General features: G+C 37.5%; 1 protein-coding gene across 2 annotated transcripts in view; it reads right to left on the reverse strand.

Moving 5' to 3' along the window:
- LOC106065931 (polycystin family receptor for egg jelly-like) overlaps positions 1-26,558 on the reverse strand; it is a 175,799-nt gene that overhangs the window by 143,018 nt on the left and 6,223 nt on the right. For both annotated transcript variants that reach the window (XM_056017216.1, XM_056017217.1), the window contains exons 4-11: positions 26,179-26,282; positions 25,420-25,509; positions 24,003-24,164; positions 22,551-22,681; positions 13,570-13,677; positions 9,568-9,783; positions 8,730-8,875; positions 5,799-5,946 (exon numbers count right to left, since the gene is read on the reverse strand). In XM_056017216.1, coding sequence (XP_055873191.1) covers positions 5,799-5,946; positions 8,730-8,875; positions 9,568-9,783; positions 13,570-13,677; positions 22,551-22,681; positions 24,003-24,164; positions 25,420-25,509; positions 26,179-26,282 — 1,105 coding nt within the window. The remainder of the gene's footprint in view (positions 1-5,798; positions 5,947-8,729; positions 8,876-9,567; positions 9,784-13,569; positions 13,678-22,550; positions 22,682-24,002; positions 24,165-25,419; positions 25,510-26,178; positions 26,283-26,558) is intronic.

The raw sequence follows: 26,558 nt of genomic DNA on the forward strand, positions 1-26,558 counted from the left end.
GTTTTATATTATCAATTAGGATGTAAAAACAACACTGCTGTTTAAATTCTATTTTTATTGACATGACAAGAAAGTGAAAAAAACGAACAGGAGACTTGAATACACACTAATAACAGACTTGAGAAAAACATGCGAGCACATGAACACACTGATCAGTAGGACAAGGGAGACAACAGGTAAACAAACACACACACACACAACTTACATACACATAAATTTTGAGGTTTGAGGTTAGTCATATACAGTCACTAGTTCTTGTGGATTCGACCACTCGGCCTGACCTAGTTGTATAGGTTGTCGATCTATTTGACCCGTCTTCTATATGGCTCTCAGGTCTCTGAGCAGTACTTTTATCTGTGCTGGGTGCATCCACAAGTGCGGGATTGTCGGGCTAAGTCGTACCTGTTGGTGTAGGCGCATTCGTTTCAGCTGGCAGTGGGATTCTTCGTAAGTGAAGTCTATTTCGGCGATAAACTCCTCAGCCTGATTCAACTTCATACGACCGTTGTTGTAACTGACAAGTTATAACTCCCTTATGCCAGCGCTCATGGCCACGCGACCTTGACTTTAGTCTCACCTCTTCACCCTTAGCAAGGGGAGGTAAATCTTTAGCGTGGGAGTTGTAGTAAATCGCTGATCTCCTCTAGTTTTCTTTCAGCGCTTTTCTATGTTTCTGAGGATCCAGAACTTGAGGTTTCAACAGGCTTTTAGCTATAGGCAGCAAGGTTCTGATTCTTATGTTGAAGAATGCCTGTGATAGGCTAGTACCAGTTTTATTCGGGGTGCTACTATGATTAAATAAAGCCATGAACTGATCTTTATTTTTAAGAAATAATGTCTTTACAGTCTTCACGGCTGATTCAGCTTTTCTATTTGATCTGGGATAGTGGGGACTGCACGTCAAATGGTTGAAACTCCAATCATAGGCAAATTTCGCGAAGCTGTCCGAAGATAGCTGAGGTCCATTGTCAGAGACCACTGTGGATAGGATGACAAATCTAGCGAAATGGGCTTGAAGTTTTCTTATGACAGTTTCTGAACTAGTGTTCTCTAGAAGATCAACTTCTCAGAAGTTACTGTAGTATTCCACACACACAAGGATAGTCTTTGCCATAAATTGTGAATAGATCAACACCAACCTTTTCTCGGGGCTTTTGGGAACTCGGTACGTGACGTTTTGGCGCCGCCGTTTTGGCGACGGGGACGTTTTGGCGCGAGATATAATTTGACGATAACTTAATAAGCACGTAGCGTTTATAACATATTTATAGCGCATTTATTTCCCTCTACCATAAGATTGTATGTATAGTATGAATTCTAACCAGCGAATTGTTTTTTTTTTTATAAATATAAAGGTTTTGCTTATTTCATGAATTTAGGCCTATAACAAGTCAGATTCCTGAATGGTAATGACATGCTATTCCCTCCCCTTTATTTATATCAGAGTTCTGCTAATCACACTGGATGGCATTTTTGGATTTCTTTCCAAAAGACATTTTTAGCGGCCCCTGAAAGGGGAAAAGACGCTATTAGTTTTGTGTGAAATGCCTGTCCGTCTGTCCGTCCGTCCCATTTAGATCTCGTAAACTAGAAAAGATATTGAAAATCCGACATCACACTATTTTAGATCATTCAAAGTTCTGATGCAACGGCTACTTTTTATTTTCCTGAAAGCGAAAAATCTAATTTTAAAATCAGTTATGCAAGCAGTTTTTTAAAGAAAACCACACACACACACACACACACATATATATATATATATATATATATATATATATATATATATATATATATATTAGAAAAATAAGCTTGCTGTGTAGAATGTCTTTTAATTCATATATACACTGTATTACGATTTTTTAAAATAGATGTTGTCTTTTTATATCACAATATCCCCACAAATATACAGTTGTACTTAATGTGCAGTATTTTACTTCTTACACTCGTGCATAATGTTCCGGAAGTGTGAAACTATCTTACTAGTTGTTACCCGCGGTCCGTAATTTGCCCACCCCTGCTTATAGATGTTAAATTTTTATATTTTGTATGACATTCTATTCTATTCTTATTTATTAATGTGCAATTCTTTTTGCCATGTAAATAAAAATAAATATATGAAACATTGTAAATTTCATACATTTTACAAATATTATTTGATGGATTAGAGGATAAAATAACCAGGGGATGAAGTGACCAGGGGATGAAGTGACCAAAGATAAAATGACCTGGGGTGAAATGACCGGGAACCTTATTAAATATTTTGGGTTTTGGCACATCGGCACAATTTAGGCCATTTCATGCCCATAATACCTAAAGGGTTACTTTCCCTTAAGGAAAGGATAAGACAGATTATGTAAAAGTCATCTGTTTCTGTGGCCTACGTTTAACGAGGGTGTCATGTGGCCAGCATAACGACCAACCGCCTTTACGTTTCCCCAACTAATGTCAGGTACCCATTAGAGCTGAGTGGACTCAGAAGCTAATTAAAAATCCCAGTCTTCACCAGGTTTCGCTCAGCTACCGCGCCTCCTCCCCTTAATAGCTCAAGAGCTAAATGTTACAAAGCTATGTTATTAAAAATAAGCTCCATTCATAGCACAAATATTAAAAATTGTAAAAATGTAGATAATTGAATATAACTCTGTTGTAAATATGTCTATATTCCGGCCATCACGAACAATATAAAGCCATGGAACAAATTAACGGGTGTAACCGGTGTGTACTGATGGCTAGTTCTATTTTAAAAGTACATAAGCGCACTCTCCATCTTGTCCACGTATCTTGTAGCATGTATAACTCATAGAATAAGAATACAAAAGTTTCTGTGGCCAATCTGGAAGAAACTTGCCCTGAATATGAAGAAGGGGAGGGGGGTGCTATATCTTAAAGTTTCTGATTGGGCAAATCGAGGGCGTATTTAAGAGGCACATCAACTCGACCAGCTTTTGGATTCTAACGATGATCATTTCATTGCTTTATTTTCATGTTAATTTAATTTTACATGACAAAAATGCGGCTTTGATTTGATTTCCAAACATTTTAATGTTACGAATGATTCAAACGGCATAGATACCTTATATACAAAAATTAACAAAAAGCATAATGAAAACCGGAAAATCAAACGAACAAACATAGACAGCTGCATGGGTGAACGACTGTATAGACAATGTACCGAGTCGTTGTCAATAATAAAAGTATACAATCTGGCAATCACTATCTATTTAAAAATTGATTACAGAATAAAAGGTAGTAAAAAACAACAACCACAACGTATATAATAGATCTAGATTAGAAAGACTTATAGACTAGCATTATAATCCGCTAGAAATATATTTTACTTTTTAGATATAGAGCTAGATCTAGTAATACTGTGGATTGTGGCACGTTATTTTGTTTGTAAATACGACAGATCTATTTCCATTAAGGTCAGAGGTTTTTAACTTTTAGCAGTTGGTCTTCGATACTATGATTCCAGTGTGTGAAGTGGACGGTGATATCATTCACGGGGATCGTTGAGGCGAATTAGATTTTATTGGGTGACTTCTGTTGTTCCCACGTTAATAGTTAAACCAAAAGAGGCAGCAGCGGACGCTAATTCGTTGACCACGAAATGGAGATCATGTTCATTGTGAGCTAATAGGACGCAATCATCGGCATAGAGAAGCTCTGAAGCTCTGTTATGACCATTTCCTTCGTTGCAGTATGGGACAGTAGAAGTAGAAGATAAATCTCGAAGTTTAGGTGTAACAATGCACTTCTTCCAACATAGCGAACAAGTCTGTTAACCTCTTAGTTTCAACAAGTCTGTTAGCCTCTTAGTTTCAACAAGTCTATTAGCCTCTCAGTTTCAACAAGTCTGTTAGCCTCTTAGTTTCAACAAGTCTGTTAGCCTCTTAGTTTCAACAAGTCTATTAGCCTCTCAGTTTCAACAAGTCTGTTAGCCTCTCAGTTTCAACAAGTCTGTTAGCCTCTCAGTTTCAACAAGTCTGTTAGCCTCTTAGTTTCAACAAGTCTATTAGCCTCTCAGTTTCAACAAGTCTGTTAGCCTCTTAGTTTCAACAAGTCTATTAGCCTCTCAGTTTCAACAAGTCTGTTAGCCTCTTAGTCTCAACAAGTCTATTAGCCTCTCAGTTTCAACAAGTCTATTAGCCTCTTAGTTTCAACAAGTCTATTAGCCTCTCAGTTTCAACAAGTCTGTTAGCCTCTTAGTTTCAACAAGTCTATTAGCCTCTCAGTTTCAACAAGTCTGTTAGCCTCTTAGTTTCAACAAGTCTGTTAGCCTCTTAGTTTCAACAAGTCTGTTAGCCTCTTAGTTTTAACAAGTCTGTTAGCCTCTTAGTTTCAACAAGTCTGTTAGCCTCTTAGTTTCAACAAGTCTGTTAGCCTCTCAGTTTCAACAAGTCTGTTAGCCTCTTAGTTTTAACAAGTCTGTTAGCCTCTCAGTTTCAACAAGTCTGTTAGCCTCTTAGTTTCAACAAGTCTGTTAGCCTTTCAGTTTCAACAAGTCTATTAGCCTCTTAGTTTCAACAAGTCTGTTAGCCTCTTAGTTTCAACAAATCTGTTAGCCTCTTTGTTTCAACAAGTCTGTTAGCCTCTTAGTTTCAACAAGTCTGTTAGCCTCTCAGATTCAACAAGTCTGTTAGCCTCTCAGTTTCAACAAGTCTGTTAGCTTCTTAGTTTCAACAAGTCCGTTAGCCTTTCAGTTTCAACAAGTCTGTTAGCCTCTTAGTTTCAACAAGTCTGTTAGCCTCTTAGTTTCAACAAGTCTGTTAGCCTCTTAGTTTCAACAAGTCTGTTAGGCTCTTAGTTTCAACAAGTCTGTTAGCCTCTTAGTTTCAACAAGTCTGTTAGCCTCTTAGTTTCAACAAGTCTGTTAACCTCTTAGTTTCAACAAGTCTGTTAGCCTTTCAGTTTCAACAAGTCTGTTAGCCTTTCAGTTTCAACAAGTCTGTTAGCCTTTCAGTTTCAACAAGTCTGTTAGCCTCTCAGTTTCAACAAGTCTGTTAGCCTCTCAGTTTCAACAAGTCTGTTAGCCTCTTAGTTTCAACAAGTCTATTAGCCTCTCAGTTTCAACAAGTCTGTTAGCCTCTTAGTTTCAACAAGTCTGTTAGCCTCTCAGTTTCAACAAGTCTGTTAGCCTCTCAGTTTCAACAAGTCACCTAAAAATCTGGTTCAAAACTCCGGTCTTCACTGAGATTCGAATACAGGACCCCAGGTTCGAAAGCAAAGCTAACCACTCAACCACCGCCCCCATATCTGGCGTAACTGTATCTATTAGATTGGATTAGTCATGTTATTAAATTTGTAATAGATATAGACTAACTATAATAAATCTGTGCAATTACAAATATTTTTACCAAATGTTTTTGTTTGCACAATTTCATGATTTTAGCTTTCTTAATACGCTAGGATCCTAAAACATGTCTAGACCTGTTGGAAAGGGGTGGGGGGGGGGAGAATCAATCTGGGTGAACTCTTTTCGAACTCGTAGGCTTAAGCCTCCTAAAGCTTATGTGCCTGAGAAACGTAAAGGTTTTATAGCTATCTATTGTTTTATATTTTTCTCTCTATAGCTCTTATACAGGGACTAATTAAACTTATACCAACACATCAGTCATGTAAATTTTTTTCCCTTGTTTGGTAAATTAAAAAAAAAAATTCTTGTTTTGTTAGATAAAATAAATAATTCTCGAAATTTCCTTGGATACCGAGATTGTGTGTGGAAGAAATAACAGACAGAGTGAATTGATATAAGCTTGTAAGAAAGATGAAATGCTAGCTGCTAGAGTATAACTTACACAGTCCATGAAACTGGTAACTTTGAAAAACACCTGCACACACACATAGATCAGTCCAGCGGGCAACACGTTGGCCGGTATGACGTCTTTCTCTTCGTCCTGGTTTGTTATAGAGGATTGGGACGATTCCAGAATACGTGCAGGTATACTGTAGCATAAGGAAGGAAGAATGGAAATATCTAATGGCTTGTGCTTCCTCTGCAATGGTCTAAGAGTATTACATAACATTCACCCATTATACCACTATTAATTAAGATCTGAACGAAGTGGTCGTCTTCTTTCCATTAGAACTAAAAATTGAAAGATTTAAAAACTCCTTCATCCCACTGTCGGTCAGAGTGTTACAAGATCATCTGTCATCATCGAGAAGTTCACAAAAGTCTCATTCATAAAGCGCTGGTTATGAATGTGTACGTGTTTCGTGTTTGAATGTTGTTCTTATCTGCATCTATAATGTTATTGTTACAGTAGTTACGCTGAGGTTGTCAATTGTAGTCAAAACTGAATTTCCTTTTAATTGGAGCAATACACATTATCTTATCTTATCTTATAAGCGCTGCTAAACATTTTGAATCATGTATTTAAGGTCTATGATTTAAAACTATTTTAAATGTATTTTCAGATTATCTAAAATACAATTTGACTACTCTGCGTTTACAGGATGGGCATCTATAATCACCAGCTGCTATTGCACATTCATTTCTAATTACTTCTGTTATGTATGCCATCTGCAATCCTAGATCCTTTCTTTATGCTCGCTGTCCATGTAAATCTATCCAATGTCTTTTTTCCCAACTGTTAATTTTGATTTTGAAGAGCTTTATGTTTGCGTTTGCCTACTAAAGTATACCTTATATGTGGAGGATACAGACTTTCTTTTGGAATTCTGAGAGTTTAAGCAAGCCAGCCAAAGCGTCTGCTGCTAACAACGAGGATGTCCCGGCACCCTGCTTTTTGCAAGAATTCCTTATTTTATCCTGGCACCTTTTGTTTTAAAGATCCAACTTAAGCATCGGATGTGAACACATTTGTTTTTGACTGAGTAGGTTGTCCTTCAAATTCGCGTTTTTTAAGGGTTCTAAATCGTGAATATTAATGGAAAATTTTATTAAATCGTGAGATTCCATTCAAATTTTCTAAAAATGCTTCTATTTATGAAGCTGTTAGCAAAGAAGCGTGCACAAATCTTCATTTTTTAGTTTTTAAATCATTATCCTCTGATCAGTGTTAAATGTATGTAAAATGTTTTAAATGTTTCGTATGTTCCTTCAGAGTTGAAGAAAAATGTTTGTCCTAGTCTGAATCTCCAGCAGGACGACGAGGGATTGCAGCTGGCAGGGTACTCTCTTGTTTCATAATATTATTTTGCCATTTTTCTGGTCTTTAAATTAAATATGCAATTAGTAAAACTACAAACATGCCTTTTGAAACTTGATAAGCTAACACATCATATTGTGATATTCATAGCAACAGTTGCATCAGTCAGATAGTGCAAATCGAGGAAGCTAAAAACTCTAGGCTCCCTTTTACTGGCCGGATGGGACAGAGCGTTCTGTCTGGTCAAGGTCCACTCATGTCCATGATTTGTACACTGCTATGTTCAGTGCGTCCAACACGTAGTCCAACACACTTGAGACACCGCAATAGTTTTCTATTCTTACCAGACTAGCCGTGCAAGACTTGCCAGTTTTGAAACGCCCCGTTGAAGAATGATGCTTGGATTGTTGACAAGATTGTGGGAGTTCTTAAACAAGCCTGCACAGTGCGCTCGCAGCCCTGAGACACTTCCATTAGGGTTTTGTTTTGCTACCCGTTTAGTGTAGACGTTGGCTTCTCCGACAGTTTCCATCCTGGTGCCGTTGTGAGGCAGGATAGCTTGCTCGGAGGTATTAAAAGCTACTGCGGCTTATATAAATTACATTTGATACATTAAACACTTGTTCTTTAGATCCCCAATTAACCAGTAGGTCACATTCTCTAATGAACCTGTAGGTAACATCCTCTATTGAACCAGTAGGTCACATCCTCTGATGAACCAGTAGGTCACATCCTCTAATGAACCAGTAGGTCACATACTCTGATGAACCAGTAGGTCACATCCTCTGATCAACCTGTAGGTCACATCCACTGATGAATCAGTAGGTCTAATCCTAATGAACAATTAGGTCACATCATCTAATGAACAATTAGGTAACATCCTCTACTGAACCAGTAGGTCACATCCTCTAATGAACAATTAGGTCACATCCTCTACTGAACTAGTTGGTCACATTCTCTAATGAACATTTAGGTCACATCCTCTACTGAACCAGTAGGTCACATCCTCTATCGCATCAACAAGTAGTTACTTCATTCTTCTCATGAACCAGTTGGTCTTTAATTTACCAGTACAAGTAGGTCTTATAAAGTAAGTCTTAAAAAGGTAGGTATTAGACAGCTAGGTCTTATACAGGTAGGTCTTATACATGTAGGTCTTATACAAGTAGGTCTTATGCAGGTCGGTCTCATACAGGTAGGTCTTATACAAGGTAGGTCTTATACAAGTGGCTCTTATAAAAGTAGGTCTTACTAACATCAGCTAGTAAGTAGTACATGTAACTTTCATATTCGTTCTATTAATATCAACATTTTGCAGTGACTTTCTCTTGACTTCAAAAAGATCAACAAGAAACGTATTGACAAAAAACACATTACACGAACGCAAACTTAAAAATTAGATAAACATACTTACTCTATCATAAACATACTTACTCTATCATAAACATACTTACTCTATCATAAACATACTTACTCTATCATAAACATAATTACTCTATCAGAAACATACTTACTCTATCAGAAACATACTTACTCTATCATAAACATACTTACTCTATCATAAACATACTTAATCTATCATAAACATACTTACTCTATCATAAACATACTTACTCTATCAGAAACAAATCCTTCTCTAGCATGCAATTTTGGGGATTATTTATAATGTTCTTTGATAGTGTGAAATAGCGCCATTCAATAGTCGGAATTTCATTACAGTCATCTTTGATGGTAAAACGTACTTCAAATGTGTTGAACTTCTGAATAATCGATTAAAAAAAATAATTTTTGGAGTGCCATTGACATAGTGAATACATTGGGCCAAGGGTATAAGTGTTAGTAGACCTTAAATACAACTTTGATGGAAACTGCCTATTTTTTTAATACCCCAAATGCTACAGAAATAAATAGTCCATTGAACTTGCAGATTGATTTTAAATCAATCGAACTCTATAAACAATTGTTATTAGCACCCTGGAAAATACTCTCCTTGTCTTCGGTTCTTTAATTTGATTGAATAGGCGCAATGGAGAAGATATACTTAATCTGTTTCAAGAGAAAAGCATTGTGCCAAGGAATTAGTCTATCTACATACGTACGTAGGGTGAGGGATATGGACATTGGCTTCAAACTTCGGATGGCTAGTGAAATTTGATTTTCAAAATGAATGCATTTAAATCTGGTCAAAGCTCGCCTCTGATCTGAAACTGTCAGAAAAAAGGCCGCACGGGCTTTCTATTAAAAGTATACGACGACGTTCCTAAGATTCAGTTATCATGACGAAATCTTGAAAACGCACTATAGGTCTTTAAAAAGTCAATGATGGGGTTTAGTGTGTCCAGCTTAGTTTTAATTAGCACGTGAAGACACTAGACTTAAGAAGGAACATGACTGAGGACAATAGACTTAAGAAGGAACATGACTGCAATGTTAATAAGGGAGTTCTTCTTACCCCTTGATCATAGGGCACTGCATGTCTCATGTCATCGCTTCTGTTAACTAATGTAATGTTCTCTAAACATTTGGACACGAGGGGGTCGGAACGTGATTCAAATTGTAGGGATAACTCTGTGTATTCTTTAATCTCCGGTATTGCCGTTACTAATACGTCTCCTTCTCTTAAGATACGTATAAAGATTTCAATGTAAAAATGGTAATCAACATTTTTCTGAAAAAAAACACAACAAAAAACAAAAGAAAAAATGTTAGAATCTATTAGTAATAATATTTTGTGGCAATGTAGTTCAAATTATTATAAACCTACAAATGTTAGTTTCATTTCCCTTCAACTGGACATAAGTTGATTTAGGAAGCTATTCTACTACGGTAGGTGGTGTAATAAACAGCATATGTAAAGAGTATACTAGTACATGTTTACCCTAAAAAAAAAAAAACCAACAATTTCGGTTGTTAATGTCTTACGTTGCTGTTTGTTTTCCCAAGAGTCGATGACGCCATGCAATGTAATGCCGATGGACTAAGAAACGCAAACAGATTACTTTCTGGATTAGTTGTACTATAAACTTAGGTAGTCGAAGCTTCACGTAGACATATATAGCTGTCTGATTGTGCCGTTTGCACGCTGGAGTGTCGTTTCAACTTATCAATGGTCCCGGGTTCAAAACCTACCTACTCCCATTCCCCGTCGTCCCGTGGGAGACTTGGACTAGGAAGTAAATTATCTTCAACTCTGAAGGAACATCCGAACCATGTCAAACATGTACAAACATGAAAATTCGGTTCAAAATGTATTATCTTATTTATAAATTATGAAAATATTTTTAATTTAACATGAAATGCCCCAAGTTGCTACTAAGTAACAGTTCAATTTCACACATTGGATTATTCCTTCAAATGGTTGTCAATGTTTTGATTTCCTCATTGCATAAACTACGTATTTGGTTTTATTAAGTTCTTGTATTTAAAGTAGTAATAGCATGTATGGGGAACTTACTATAATAGATACTATGACAATCGTAAACAAAACAAGATTACAAAGAGAGTTATCACACAAACTCAGAGGAAGCCCCCGTCGGAGTGGTTCTCCTTGTCGGAGCAGAGTATGAACCGTGCCAGGTCGTGCAGTTTGCGTGCAGGACTGTCGTTCGGATTTATCGATGGTCCCTGGTTCAAACCCTGCCCGCTCCCATCGCCCGTCGTTTGGACTAGGAAGTAAACTATCTTCAACTCTGAAGGAACATCTGAAACATGTAAAACAAACAAACAAACAACCCGGGACCGTCGAGATAATCAGTTCAGCACGCTAACCGCACGACCAGGCAACTGGTTACAAACTAATAGCCTATTATTGATAAAGAGATATATTACACATTACGGCATGACATCTACCGGATATGTACAATATGTTAGATGTGCGATTTTAGATAATCTTTCAGTATTGATTTGTAATTGAAAAAAAAAAAGAAGAACGTATATCGCTCTTGTACTTCGATGTCTCAGCAGTTATCAACAGAGCTATTGGTATTTTCATTTAAACGAAACTAGAATAAGGATGTAGATCTACATAAACTTAATTTATGATTCAGCACTCTTAAGATCTATATCTACTAGATCTAGAGCTATAATATAAATTTGGAATAATTTGTAATTTAAATTAGATTTATGCAAAATAAAATCCTAGATAATCTATCAATAGACTGAATGCAACATTAACTTTAAAAATAGTAGATTAGTTTTTGTATATTATAACATTGCAATATTCAATATTGATCTAGACGTTTGGAAATCCAAATCTACACCTTCAGTCTAGAAATTGAAATTCTATATCTTGATCTAGTCTATATCAGTCTAAATTAGACTTAGAAAGTAGGCCCTAGAGATCTAGACTTTACAACGACTTTAATTAGAAAATAAATCCAGATCTAGTTTTTAAAAAAAAATCTAGATATACTGTAAAAAAACAATTAGATCTACTTTAAAATATCTAGATTAGATCTAAATCTAGCTATCATGCCTTTTTAAAATATGAGTCTAGATAACGAGTTTTAATAGAACAATACTATACCGAGTTGTTTTAGCATTTCATTTGAAGAATTCAATTCATAAGACGTCAATGGAAAAAAAATCCACTACGTCACACAGCCTAGCTAGACTAAAAATCTTTCATCAATACGAGCAAGATGTCGAGGGATCATAGACATTGGTGCACCGAGGTTGTTGTTGTTGTCGGTTACACATAGAGCTATTTCGATTGTAATAATTACAACTGTATTGTTTGTTACTACTCTGTTGTCTGCTAGGGATACATACGTATATGCATTATGTAATAATAACCAAAATTGCTTTTCAAAAAAAAATTTGTAATAATGATTGGCTCTTGTATCATATATTGTTATTTCTTTCTTGTGAAGTATTACTTGAAGATTTTAATAAACACTTAATAAAACAAGGTTACAAAAGACAGTTTGTGTGGAAACACAAACTCAAAATCGGCCCCAAAGTGGTCCACTCAGGCAGGCTTCAATATTTTCAGAAAGAACATTCGAATGAAATTATATCAAAGACAAATGAGAGATAAGAATGGAGAAAGAAGGTTAACATATCTTGTGTAGCGGATCAAAGGATAGGTGAAAGTGAATGTAAAGTTAGTTGTGAACCTGGCCTAACTAGTTCCCCTTTCAGACCTTGTAGTCTATAGGGCAGATGATGTAAAGTTCATCTGTTTTTGTGGCCTACGGTTAATGAGGGTGTCATGTATCCAGCACAACGACCAACCGTCTTTACTTTTCCACAACTAATGTCAGGTACCCCTTAGAGCTGAGTGGACTTAGAGGCGCCCAAGGATTCCAAAGTTAAAAATCCCCGTCTTCACCAGGATTTGAGCCCGGACCCTTGGTTCGGAAGCCAAGCGCTTTGCCGCTCAGCCACCGCACCTCCCCTGGCCTAACTGATGTCTTATAATTGATCTAATTTTTTGAAAATGCTCAATTTCTAATTATTGTCATATCGTGTATACCACTTAAAAAAATTAGGAAAATGAAACTTATAAGATTACTATTCGTTTTAAATTAGGTCTAACTTATAATGCATATTAATTAGCTTTTTCTCTTTAAAAAAATACTTGCATAACTGATTTTAAAAATTAGACTTTTCGCTTTTAGAAAAAAAAAAGTAGCCGTTGCATCAGAACTTTGAATGGTCTCAAATATTGTGATGTTCGATTTTCAATATCTTTTCTAGTTTACGAGATCTAAACGGGACGGACGGGCAGACGGACAGACATTTCACACAAAACTAATATCGTCTTTCCCCTATCGGGGGCCGCTAAAAATGATAACAGGTAAATCGCCAAAATATACATTTTATTCAGGATTGGTAACGGAGTTTATCATTTAATCTGCTATTAAATTGTCACAAAGTGACTTATGACTAATTGACAAAGTCAAAAGCCAAGCAATTATATTGCTGTAACTATTGCACCAATATTTATTGTGCACACCCATGAGCGGACTGGGTGTCAAAATCGGCCTGGGCATTTCGATACAATCCGGCCCACAAATAGTATGCCACATTCTGAGCGTCCAATCATACCTGTCCTCAAAAGAATTGTGTAAAGTTTAATAATGTATCGAAAGTAGTTAATAAAGTATATGAATTATTTATTAGATGATTTTAAAAGTATATAAAAGCGCTATTACTAAATGAATAAAGTATAACACTTGGAATGGGGAATCACTGATGGGAAACAATGTATGCTACCATATAGTCAGAAAAACGACGTGAACGATACTTTAACTTCATGTATAATTAAAGAAGTCTTACATTTTTAAACTTCAATGAAAAAAAATTGTGTCACACATCACAGGTTTATTGTACGATAGAATCACGAAAAGTGGTCCGAATGAATGTATCGTTTGATTAGGGGGAAAAAAATGTGTGTTAAAACTATCACAGTAGAAAATGAAAAGAAAACTTCATGGCAGACATTTCTCACGTTTAAATTGGTGATGAAATGTTCATTGCCCTGGAATCGTTTTGCTTGTTGGTGGAGGTCTACTCTACATGGCACAAATTCCTGCACCACATCAGGTTTACCTGATAACTGAAGGCAAACAAATCACGCATTTAGTATCTTCAAATAAAATAAATGAATAGTCAATAGAAATGTAATATAGAATATCTAGTCCAATAACATCAGTTCAGATTTGTCTTTATATTTACTAAATTAGAGTTCCGAAAACCCGTAGCTCTGACATCCCATGGCAGGGGGAGACAAACTACATCACACAGCAAGGGACTAAGAATGTTGAAATTATTTTGATGGAAAAGGTACGTCGTCAAAAGACTTAACTGATGCTATCCTAATTAACGTTACCATCGTTGATTTGACCCCATTTAAATGATTTAATTGAATTAATATTTGGCTTTACAAACTTGAATTTGTGTTCTATAAAAAGAGCTTGCATTCTCCTATAAGTCTATACCAATAATAACGTTTTCTGATTACCAACAAAAATATTATTGAAGTTTAAAAATAACTGGGTAAAAAATGAAAAAATGTCAGAAGGTGGAAAATAATGATGGAGATAAAGAGTTAATGTTCCTTCGTCCTGATCCACCAGTCCAACGTAGAAGAGAGGAAGACGAGCATGAGGTGCTGGTTGTGCTATGAAATTAGAGCCGTATCTTTCTAAACATAGACTTGACAAAGAACACTCATTCTGGACACTTTCTTGACATTTACTGACTAAATGTGCAGTTGAGTGTCACATCAGCCCTTTAGCAATTTGCTTGTAGTACGATAGTACGATAACATTACACTATTTTCTATTTAGTACTGACTTATAAAATAGGTGTAACTCCACGTAAAAAGAATTTATCCTTTAATAAACTTATAAAGGTCTGCAAAATTAAGTCTGTAAATGGTGTCAAATTAAGGGCTCCATTTATGCAGTTTAAAAAAAAGTTTCGATATCAAGAATATCAGAAGCTATGAATTAACAAGCAATAAAAACAAAATTACTTTAAAAAAAAAAACAAAAGCTTATCTAAAGGAAAGAACCTCTTATTACTGGCATTTATTTGAAAATGACAAGGTTTAGCGCCCCAAATTAATTAGTACTGATTGATTAACTAATTCGTTGATTTTTGCATTGATTCGTGTATTGTCGTGGACTGTGAATAGTTCTACACATTTTCAACTTGATCCGAGAAAGGGAAATGAAGAAATAAACATTTAAATTTTTGTTTTTACCAAACGAATGCAGGGTGCTCATAAAAGCTTAGAGATACGAATGGTCTTAAAACAGAGAGAACTGGTGCATGCGGGGGTCTCGCTCTGTACGGAGACAGACCCTACAGAACACTGCCAGATACATGGACCGTGCTGTAGGGATTAATCTCAGTACGTGCCTTTGTGCATGAAGGCTCACAAATGTGGTCTTTAGGGCAGATGATGTAAGGGTCATCTTAAATATTGTTAAATTAGATTCAAACTATCTACTTTTAAGACAAAAGTAAACATTTTTTTAGAATGCAAGTATCTAATATCTTCTTCTTCTTCTTCTAGCCAGCTTTTTTGCTGCTTAGCTGTCAGCTCTTTTGCAGACTGTGCCAAGGAAAAATAGTGTACTTTCTTCTGTTGTTCAGCACTGCCATACATAGTGTTGTTTATGTTGGGCTGTAGTGGTAGTGGGGTCTGCCTAAGGTGGATTAAGAAGGGGCATTTAAAGAGGATATGGTTTACGGTTTCATAAGGGTAGGCGCAAAGGGGAGAGTTGTGTGGGATTTATTTTATTGAGATGGTAATTTAACAGAGGTGTGTGTCCTGTCCTTAGTTGGAAGATCTTAGATCACGAGGAAACTAAAGGTACTGTCAAATTCAATGGAGCCCAATCAGCATCTTTTGAGGTTTGCAGTGGTGTTAATCAGGGATGTGTGCTCGCACCTACTCTGTTTGGCATATTCTTCTCCTGTCTACTGCATTATGCGTACAACGACATAAACGAAGGTGTGTTTCTCCAGACAAGATCCTCTGGAAAACTATTTAATGTATCAAGGCTGCGGGCAAAAACCAAGGTTAGGAAGCTACTCGTCAGAGAATTCCTGTATGCTGATGATGCAGCTATTGTGTATCTGTTTCTGATATTCAGCTACAGTCACTGGTTGACAAACTATCTGCTGCTTGCCAGAAGTTCGGCTTAAACATCAGTCAAAGCAAGACTAAGATACTTGTCCAAAACACAAACACTGCACCTCAAGTAAGCATTAATGGCCAACCACTAGAAATTATTGATCACTTTTGTTACCTTGGCTCCATCATATCCAACAACACTCTACTTGATAAATACATAAACAACAGGATAGCCAAGGCAATGGCCACCATGTCACGGTTCCAGAAAAGAGTCTGGGACAACATATTGCTGACTAGCAGTACTAAAGCCCTAGTCTACCGGACCTGTGTGTTGAGCACCTTGCTGTACGGAAGTGAAACATGGTCAACCTACTCATGGCAGGAAAAAAAGCTGAATGTCTTCCACCTCCGATGCCTAAGGCGGATCTTTAAAATAAGGTGGCAAGATAAGATAACTAATGAGGAAGTGCTACAAAGAGCAGGGTGCCAGGACATCCGCTCTGTTATCAGCAGCAGACGCCTTGGCTGGCTTGGCCACGTTCGTAGAATGGCAGTATGTCGACTTCCACAGGACATCCTGTATGGCGATCTAATAAAAGGCAGAAGAGCCGCTGGTCGCCCACTTTTACGTCATACGGATGTATGCAAACGCGACATGAAGCTCTTCAAAATCGACACTGGGAACTTGGAAGAGGTGGCACTGGACAGATCCACATGGAGAGAGAGCATAAAGGAAGGGTCACAGATTGCAGATGTCATACACAATAGAAGCAGAAAGAAGGGTGAAAATGCAACGGCGCCTGGTGATTATATATGCCCAACCTGCGATCGCAGCTGTGTATCAAGGATTGGCCTCATAGTCACATAAGAAGTTGCAAAGGGAAAAGATCGTCTCTCGAGACGTAAAATGCCACAGAGTCTACACATAGACGCATCTTTCCGGTTGTTTCCTTTTGTTTCACTAGGACTGCTGGAGCTGAGTATGGAGATTTAAATGTATCTATTATTCCCATTTTTAAAAGCGTTTCAATTTCCCATTTCAGTATCTCTTCATGGTGTAAGGAAACTGGATATGGTTTGGCTCTTGTGGGCTTCGTATCAGTCAGTTGGATAGTGTGTTTTATGGCAGTCGTTCTACTCGGTTGGTCTGTGAATATTGGCGCCCATTGAGCTAGCAGTTTATCAATATCTTGCTTAACTGGATACTGGAGGTGTGATGTGTCAATATCCTTCACAGTTTCACAGCTTTCAATAACTGAGCATGGTAATTCATCTATTTCCTCTATTGGTTCTTTCATCATTACTCTATGACTGTCTTGGGTGTCTTGCTTAGCGTTTGTTGAAAGAGTAAATGGTCTGGACATGTACTGCTTTAGCATATTGATGTGAAATACTTTATCTCGGCCTCTGATGTTTATGCTGTAGTCGACCTTCGAAATCATCTTTTGTGACTTGGAATGGGCCCTGCCATTTTAAAAATAGCTGTCAGGCAGCAGAACCATGACATTATCACCAACTTGTAGAGTTCTCAACTTTCGTTCCTGATTTACCTTTCTCAATAGTTCTGGTTTCTCTTTGTTTGCTTGCTTTTGGACAGTTTCGCATGCTTCAATTATATTTTGTCTTGTCTTGATGACAAGATCGTATCCTGTCAGTACGTCGTGTTCTATGTTCCTATTAACTAGAAAGTCTCTGCATAGTGACATGGGTCCTCTAACAGGTGGGCCATAGAGCATCTCGAATGGTGAGAAGCCCGTTGTTGTGTGTGGTACTTCTCTGTTTGCAAACAGTATGGGGTTGATCAGCTTGTCCCAGTCTGTTGGGTTGTCCTATGCTACTTTGTTCAGCATTATTTTCAGAGTTAGTTCAGGCGTTCGCACATTACATCTCTTTGAGGGTGGGCTCGAGAAGCAAATTGTTGTTCAATATTCAATATTTAATAGTTTTGCAAAACTGCGCGAATTCATTTGATTTGAACTGAGTGTTTGATCGCTCAGTATTATACGAGGGTAACCTGTTCTTGAAAACATTGTTGTTAGTGCGTCTTCCACATCTTTGGAAGAAATTCTTTTCAATGGCATTGCTTCTGGAAACCGTGTACACATGTCTACAACAGTCAGTATGTAGCGATGGCCTCTACCGGATATTACTGGCATGGGTCCAATAATATCTACAGCTATCTTCTTAAATAGCATTTTACTTAAGTCTGTTGTTTGTATTGGAGTTTACATATATGTTCCTTTTTGCTTCCTGCATTTGGCAAATATGGCAAGATTTTATATAAGCCTTGACTTCTTGCGTAATTCTAGGCCAAAACATTCATTCAAGTTTCCATTCAATGTTCTCTTTACTCCCATATGTCCGGCAAACGGTGGTGTCATGTGCAAGCTTTAAAATTGTTGCTCTATATTTCTTTAGAATTAGCAATTGTTGTGTCTTTTCAGATGAATTTCTCTCACATAGACACCGTCTTCGCCTATCATGATTAACCCTCGTCTTGGTGGAGCTTCACTATCTATGAGTTTTATTAGATCTGGATTCTTTTGCTGTTCACTGACAAATTGTTCTGTTTTAATCTGTAGTGGGTCTTGACTTTCTGTGGAGATTTCATTCGGGTTGTTCACTTGATTATGGCTTCTTATATCGCTATTTTCTGTTTCTGTATTTTCATTTTCATTGTTATAAGGAACTTGTATCTTATCGTTTGTATTTAGCACTTCTTCTGCTTTCTTCTGAGCTCTTGTAGTAACCATGGAACATTTCTGTGTGTATTTTTCTTTCCACTTGTTCAATTCTTCTACTGTGCAATGTTTAGAGCCTTTGATACAGCCAATGATAAGGCCAATGTTGTCAGGTTTATTATCAAGTACTAAAGCCTCATGCCAACCACTGATGAACGGTGTGTGTATGTTGATATATGCTACCAGATGTGTAGTTACTTGGCCAGTGTAACCAACACAGTCTTCTTCCGGTGTACTCTTGTGGGTTGACATATTATTTTGTGACTAGCATTGCGGTTGCGCCTGTATCGTACAGTACGTTGGTCATCTGTTCTCCCACGAAGCCTGGGTATACCTGCAGCTTATTAACGTGTTTGGCAGCAAACGCTCTATCTGTAGGTCTGTTGTTCCAATCTCTATTGCGTCGGTTGTCGTAGCAAGTCTCTGTTGTGTGGTTTGTTCTACCACAAATTTGACATTGGAAACGAACTCTTTGCTGGTTACGTTGGTATTCTCGTTCCCAGTAGGTATATGTTGGGTTCTCTTCTTCATCTTTTCCCCTTCCATATGTATATATTGGGCTCTTTACTATGTCCTTCTTATATGTATACGTTGGGCTCTTATCTGCATTCTCTCTTCGATATCTATATGTTGGTTTCTTCACACTGACTTTTCTTTGTTTATTTCCCTTTTCCATAATTTTGAAAACGTGGAGATTGTTGTTTTTGTTTAATTTGGATCAAGTCAGCACTGGATATTTCTCTGTAGTCCAAATTAAGGGTGTCGTGAATTTGCTTATTTGGATTGTCGCCCCTTAGTGTTTGTTTACATTTGTTAACCTGTGTTGTGAACTCTACTATGTATGTAGTTGTTTGTCATTCAGTGAAATAAAGCTTGGAATGTAACATGGTATTGTTATTATTAAGTACAACAAAGAGGTCATCTGTGTAAAGTGCCTTATTGACCGAAATGAGGTCCGGAGGTCATTCATGAAGATTAGAAAGAGTGTGCAGCTAAGGGCTGAACCTTGTTGTAGGCCTTCTTACCAACGTTTTTTTTACTAGAGATGGCACCTTCGAATCGAGTTTGTATGGTTCTGTTTTTTAGAAAAGCCCTGATCAAGCTATACATTCTTCCATGGATGCCCAATTTTTTCATCTTCAAAAAATAGACCTTTTCTCCACACTCTATCATAGGCTTGTTGCAAATCTATAAATACTGCTGTAGAGTGTTTGTTTTCGTGAAACCCTTCTACTGTGTCTTGGATAAAATGAAAGAGGTGGTCTTCTGTTCTACTTGCTTTACTGAAGCCAGCTTGTGCATTGTGGAGTGAGCAAGTACTTACTAGCCACCAATATAGTCGGTTATTGATAATTTTTTTTCTGCCATTTCGCCAATGTTTGATGTTAGAGATATTGGTCTATAACTTTTAGGGTCTTCTGGTGGTTTATTTTTCTTTAAAATGGGCATTATTTATGCAGTTCTCCATTCCTGAGGTGTGTCTCCAGTTCTCCATGTATGGTTGATAAAGTTAAGTATACAGTTTTGGGCCTGTGGTCCTAGTCCCCATATCTATTCATTTGTTATTTTATCGGGTCCAGGAGATTTTCTTGGAGCAGTATTGAGCTCGTATAGAGTGAAGGGAGTGTCAATGATATGACAGTTGACAGTTGGAGCTTTTCTTCTATCTTTAGGATATTGCTGAAGGCCTGGTCCAGTTGTTTTCTTGGTTGTTACTTATTGATGCTAGCAAAGTATTTATTGAAGGTTACGGCCTTTTTAAGGTTTTCTGATATTAGGTCATCAGTGTCTTTTAATGGTTGGGGGTTTGTTATTTGTTTTTTTCTGCTAGCCGACGCAAAAGGGTCCAGGCCTTTCAACCATCCTTGTTTAGGTCTATTTGTTCGCATGTTGTGGTCCACTTTTTCTTTTTTTCTGTTGTGAATATGTATCTTATAAGCCCTGTCAATTTGTTGTACGTTGTCTTGTTCTCTCTAGTAGGATTTTCTTACAGTCTTCCTGGCCATGTTTCTTTCTTTGAATAATTTATATAATTCTGGTGTTCAAAAGGGTTTGTATTTCCTAACTTGACCTCGAGGGATGTGTGGTTTTTTTTTGCTGCTTCTAAGATGTTAGAGACTATAGTTGCGTAGATTGTGTTGACATCTGTCTCCATTATGCTTGATAGTCTTGAGTCTGTTTCTTGTAAAAACACTGCTTTTTGTATAGTTCCATCTTGTTGTTTTGCACGGTTGGTACCTAGCCGGTGTTCCTATATTGAAGAGTATGGCCTGTGGTCACTACCTATGTCTTCAAGAAGAATTAGAAGAATTGATAATATTTGTTGAGATAAAAGTTAGTTCAGGTCTGCGAGTTGTGTTGTGTGCTCTATGGAGGTATGTTGGAAGTGAGGTTTCGTTTTGCAGAAGTTGAAGGTTAGAGGCATTTGTTACATCCTCTATTTCTTTGCAACGCTTGTTGTAGTGTGGGTAGCCTAGGGAAGGTGTGTGTACATTGAAGTCGCCAGCTATTATTGTCCTTGTGTAGTGTGGTAGTTGTATGTCTATTTCTGCTGTTGATGATGGTGGGCAGTAGAAGTTTTGATGGTGTACTTAGTTCCTCCTCTCCAAAGAAGTATTTCTTGAATGTCGATATCTGTAGTTTTCTGTACATGTTTGACTGTTGCTTCAGTGTCGTTTCTAATGAGGGTCACAATTCCCTGACATTTGGTGCAAAGGCATCTGTGCTGTGTGTAGAAACTGCCATGCGTAGACCTTTTACTAGGCGACGTCTGAGCTCGTATGAATTTTTCTTTATTTTTCTTGGCATTTGGTGTTGGCTGGGTGTTTCCTCAGGCTTTATAAATTTATATATATAAATATAAATATATATATATAATATAATATAATCCCCGCTTTTTAAGGAAGTTTTTGGTCCTGACAATTAGCTCCAATACTGGATTAAAAGAACATCTGAGTCTGAAACTGTAACATTCATGGAACAAGGTGGGGTTGGCCAATGGTCCATTCTCCGCCATCCACAGGTCTCTCCAAATAAAACTATTCTGCAGTAGAAAAGCTTAAGGTAAACTGTGCCCTGGATATGCCCTGTGGAATCGTCACATCCTGGATCCAGGCCCCTTCACGCGATCACATTCACCAGTTCCAGAAAAAAAAACTTTGTGATGGGTGATCCAGTAGTAGACCGTAGTGAGACATAGACCTCTGTCTAGAATAGTGCAGTCCAGACCTCTGTCAAAAAGGACCTAGAGGGTGGAAGCTCCACTATTATTCGCCTTAGTGAAATGAAATGCAAGTGGAAAGGCAGTGGGGTTATTATTACTCTTGGTCATTTCCAAGCCCCGATACCCACACGGGAGAGTATCGCCACAAAGTGAAGGCTTAGAGTCAGAGTTTTCCTTCTCCTAGATGGGTTGCATTATTCAGGCTGACGTGCCTTATCAACACGAAGCTAAACTAGTTTTGAGGTGCCAGTATTCCACCTTTCATCCCTTCTCCTGTTAGTTTGTAAGAACAGGTTCCGCCGGATAGCTAATATCTTCTTCTTCTTAAACTGTCAGGTAGAGTTGAGCCTTCGGCTCTTGGAACTCTAAGCCAGCAAAAGTGAACAAGAGCTCCCTCTCACTGGCCTGAATGAAACAGTGCTCACTCTTCTGTCTGACGGGTGGGTCAGACTCGTGGCAAGGGACCGCGTACACTAAGACCCCCGCCCTTTTCCTTTTTCTATACCAGGCTAGCTGTGCGAGAGACGCCATTTATGTAACGGCCCCTAAGCCGCCTGGACTGTGACAAAGTTGTGGGGCTTTCTTACAACTCCGCACAGTGGAGTGAGGATGCTCTCGCACCCCCTTAGGCACCCCAAAGGGAATCTTGTTTTGCTACCCTTTAGCCTAATCGTTTCCTCTTATGATCGTTTCCACCCGGGCGCCACTTTGAGGCAGGGTAGGATGCCCGGGATAGCTAATATAAAGGAATACACTTAATACACTTAATTTAGAAATACATAATGTTTTCAAAAGCTTTTTTTTAAATAACAAAAGAATTTGCATGAATATTTAATCTATATTAAAGTAGCACTGCTAGCACTGTGCCTTGCACTTACAAGGTAAACAAAGTTGGGCTGCTCTAAGTAATTCCACTGATAGATAATATCTAAGCTGAACAGAAAATAGATTCGAGCCATATCTCCCACGTTTAATTTCTGGTTAGGGCTGATCATCTCAACTATTTCCACTGAAAAACAAAACACATACACAATAGTTTAGAAATGTAAACATTATGTTTCGTCTATGTAGCAATAATTCTGTGATTATTTCCATTTAGTCAACATTTGAAGTACTTAGCAGAGCTCAAGGTGGGCCATAGTGTGTTAGATCAACTAATGTAGGATTCAAACTGTGTTCCACTTTACTCAACTTATTCCACACATTTTTCCCACTTTTAGGGGCACCCGCAAGGGAAAGGCCGCTACTAGGTTCGTGCAAAATGTCCGTCCGTCCGTCTTTCACACTCAGATCTAAAAAATTAGAAGAATCATGAGAACTCTTCTTTCACCATGCGGCTTGCAAACTTTAGGTGCAACATGTACTTTTTTGTTTTATAAATGCAAACCGTTTAGTTTATAAAATTAATTATGCAAGTGAATTCTAAACCAATACATAAATATAAGGGAGATTATGTTTACAATATATTAACAAAGATTTTGTTTTGTATTTTCACTATCACTAAGTCAAATATATGGATAAAAATACAAGAAATGTTCGCAACAAATATAAACATTAACTGTATTCCTTATAGTACATTAGATACTAAGATTAACAGAAAACATTTATAAAGGCTAAGAATGCATTACTATGTTTATGTTACGCACATTTTTTAATATCGACTTTTTACACAGCGACTTTCGTGCAGTAGCTCGACGGCCGCAGCCACGTTATCCTAAATTAGTTCACTTAAAAAAAGTGTAATGCTAGTAGATATTAAACAATATTCATTCATGCTGTGTACAATCAGTTGATATATGTGACACATGCTAGTAATACAGCTTAGCGTGCTATATCGATGGACAAGAGACAGTACTGGTATGAACTTTGCACGTAAATATGACCCTGTTATGGTCATGTGATCATAAGCCTGCATGGACCAGATACGGAGTGTGTAAGGCAGTGCAGTTCAAGATATGACAGCAAAGAGACTGTTAGTCGGCTATGAAGTCGGTCCTGGTAGAGTCCTTGATTGAAACCTACGACTCCAGGATGAGATTGAGAGACAGTAGAGTTTAGTACGGCAGTACAGTGATGTACAGTGTAACATTTGTATTAGATTATTGTATGTTGCCAATTGTGTCATATTGGCCGTTTTTATTTACTCATTAAAGTACCAGAGTATTTGGAACTCTTGTTGTCAAGTTCTTGTGATAGATGTGTTGAGTTGAGCTGTGTTAAAAGAAGACCTGATTAGGAGAGAGAATATATTTTCAAAATTGTTCCTTCACGAAGTCTTACTGTTCTTACTGACTCAAGAAATGCTGCTACAAACTGAGTTGTTGATTTACCTCTGCATTTTCCTCTAATGAATCGTTTGTTTTCTCCACATATACATGAAAATGTTCTGTGCAGGTCTAAACAAAGCATTCCGCCACAAGGTTTCCAAATACAATCATCAATAGACACGTCACAACGATCGCCTTGCCAGCCATCTTCACAGAGACATTCACCTGGAGAAAATACAATCAATCTTTAGAATGTAACAAGTCTCATTAGCCAGGCTCTCTGCACCACACGACACTACCAACTCAAAGTACATGATCATTCATGGCCACAAACTCACGTAAAAGTTTTATGTCCTATAAATCACAACCAATACTGTGCAATTTGCAATAAGTAACACTGTTCAAATGATTCCCCGTTAACAACCGTACCGCCCCGTATCAACTCTTGTACCGCCGTCCAGATTGGCACTGGGTTCAATTGTTCCGGACTTAATAGTAGATCGTGACGTCCTCTCGTACTCTGGAGTTGTCTACTCTGAACCACAACGTAATAATGTACCGTACAGAACCGGACTGAACGAAGCCCGCAGTGAACCATCTTAACTGCGACACCTTCGCTCTTTGTATCGACGTCCCTAAAGGCCTTCTTCTAGAAACCGACGGAACGTTGCTCGACCCTTCCAGTTGATCCCAGGACTCTATCCAACGGGACTTGCCTTAGTACTATTCAAAACACAGATCATTCACGAAAGGTAATCTCGGCGTTACTAGTAGCGTTTAACCGGCACCACTCATCAATGTTGACCGCTCGTATAGCGTTGTCCTGTGTAATTTGTGTCAGCTGGCTAAACACACACAATTACCCCTATCCGCACACCACCAGCATTATAACAATAATGAAATGCATTCAATTTATCGATTCGAATGAGTAAAAAATTGATAAGTGAAAATCTCCATTATAATATTAAAGCAAAATATAAAAGAAACTTATAAAATTAGAACTACATCTTCAACTATCTCTCTCAGTAATGTAGAATTTATTATTTTTTTTCGATATCAAACAACATCATTTATTAGCAATAATTAATTGACTTATTGTTAATTTTGCAATTGATTCATGTTTTGATAGGTACTAGAAATGTTTGTGGTTTCTACTTGACCCAAGAATGGGAGAAATAAAAATGCTCACATTTCTACAGAGTGAGTTGATATAAGCTTTGTACAGAGTGAGTTGATAATAAGCTTTGTACAGAGTGAGTTGATAATAAGCTTTGTACAGAGTGAGTTGATATAAGCTTTGTACAGAGTGAGTTGATATAAGCTTTGTACAGAGGGAGGTGATATAAGCTTTGTACACAGGGAGGTAATATAAGCTTTGTACAGAGGGAGTTGATATAAGCTTTGTACATAGGGAGGTGATATAAGCTTTGTACAGAGTGCGAGTAACAGTGCATTTCAATGTTTATTTCATAGAATTTACCTGTCGCTAAATTACAGCTCAATGTGTTTTCCCAAATACAATGGCATCTAGCGCTTCTTTTACAACCTTCACCATTTCTGTTTGGACACACTGTCAAGAGCATACACTTCAAGACCAAATAACTCAAATGTAACGTGAATGAATTTTTATCATATTGAAAATTTTCCTTTTAACATTTAGCTATTTACTTATATCAGTTTCAGCCGACAACAAATATCTAAATTATATGTCTGAATATACCCCCCCCCCTCCCCCAAATAAATGTCAGGTAGACTCAGTTACATCTGAAAATATTTATACATTCAACTGCCAAATCTGAATATAAACTAAATATAGATTAAGTATTTTTACCATCCCACTCCTCATACACTACCAATGAACTATTAAGTGGTAAGAGTCACCATTAAGTGGTAAGAGTCACCATTAAGTGGTAAGAGTCACCATTAAGTGGTAAGAGTCACCATTATGTGGTAAGAGTCACCATTAAGTGGTAAGAGTCACCATTATGTGGTAAGAGTCACCATTAAGTGGTAAGAGTCACCATTATGTGGTAAGAGTCACCATTAAGTGGTAAGAGTCACCATTAAGTGGTAAGAGTCTATGTTTGTGATGAGACAGAATGTAGTCTACTAGTACCAAACTGTAACCAAGCTGTCCTATTGTAGAATTGAATATTTCTAAGAGATACAAAACATATCACTGAGTGAAATCATTATATAATTATAGTAAAAGCAGAAAGAAAAGCAAAACAAAACTTACATTTACATTGCAAAGATAGTGGATTTCTTTCATATCCTCTCTGGCAACGGCAATTGTAGGATCCAAATGTATTTTCACAGGCTGTAAATTTTGCCGGACATGCTCTAAACATAAGTAAAGAGAATAGTTGAGAGCTATTTTACACACCTAGTGTCACGTGTCGATATCTTCTTTATTGCGTTTGTCAGGTCTATTATAATCTGCCTTTATAATAGATCAATAAGTAAACTGTTGGCGTGAACTACGCCATTGGAAAGAGCTGCTCAAAGCAGATCTACTGGAAAGTAGAAAAATGCTTCTTGCAATAAAAATTTTTTTGCGCTATCTGACCTGAAGAAAATGAACTTGGCATTGATAGTTGTATGTATGTGCATGTAAGA

Source organism: Biomphalaria glabrata, chromosome 18 (genome assembly GCF_947242115.1).
Source record: "Biomphalaria glabrata chromosome 18, xgBioGlab47.1, whole genome shotgun sequence".
Classification (NCBI taxonomy): Eukaryota; Metazoa; Mollusca; class Gastropoda; family Planorbidae; genus Biomphalaria; species Biomphalaria glabrata.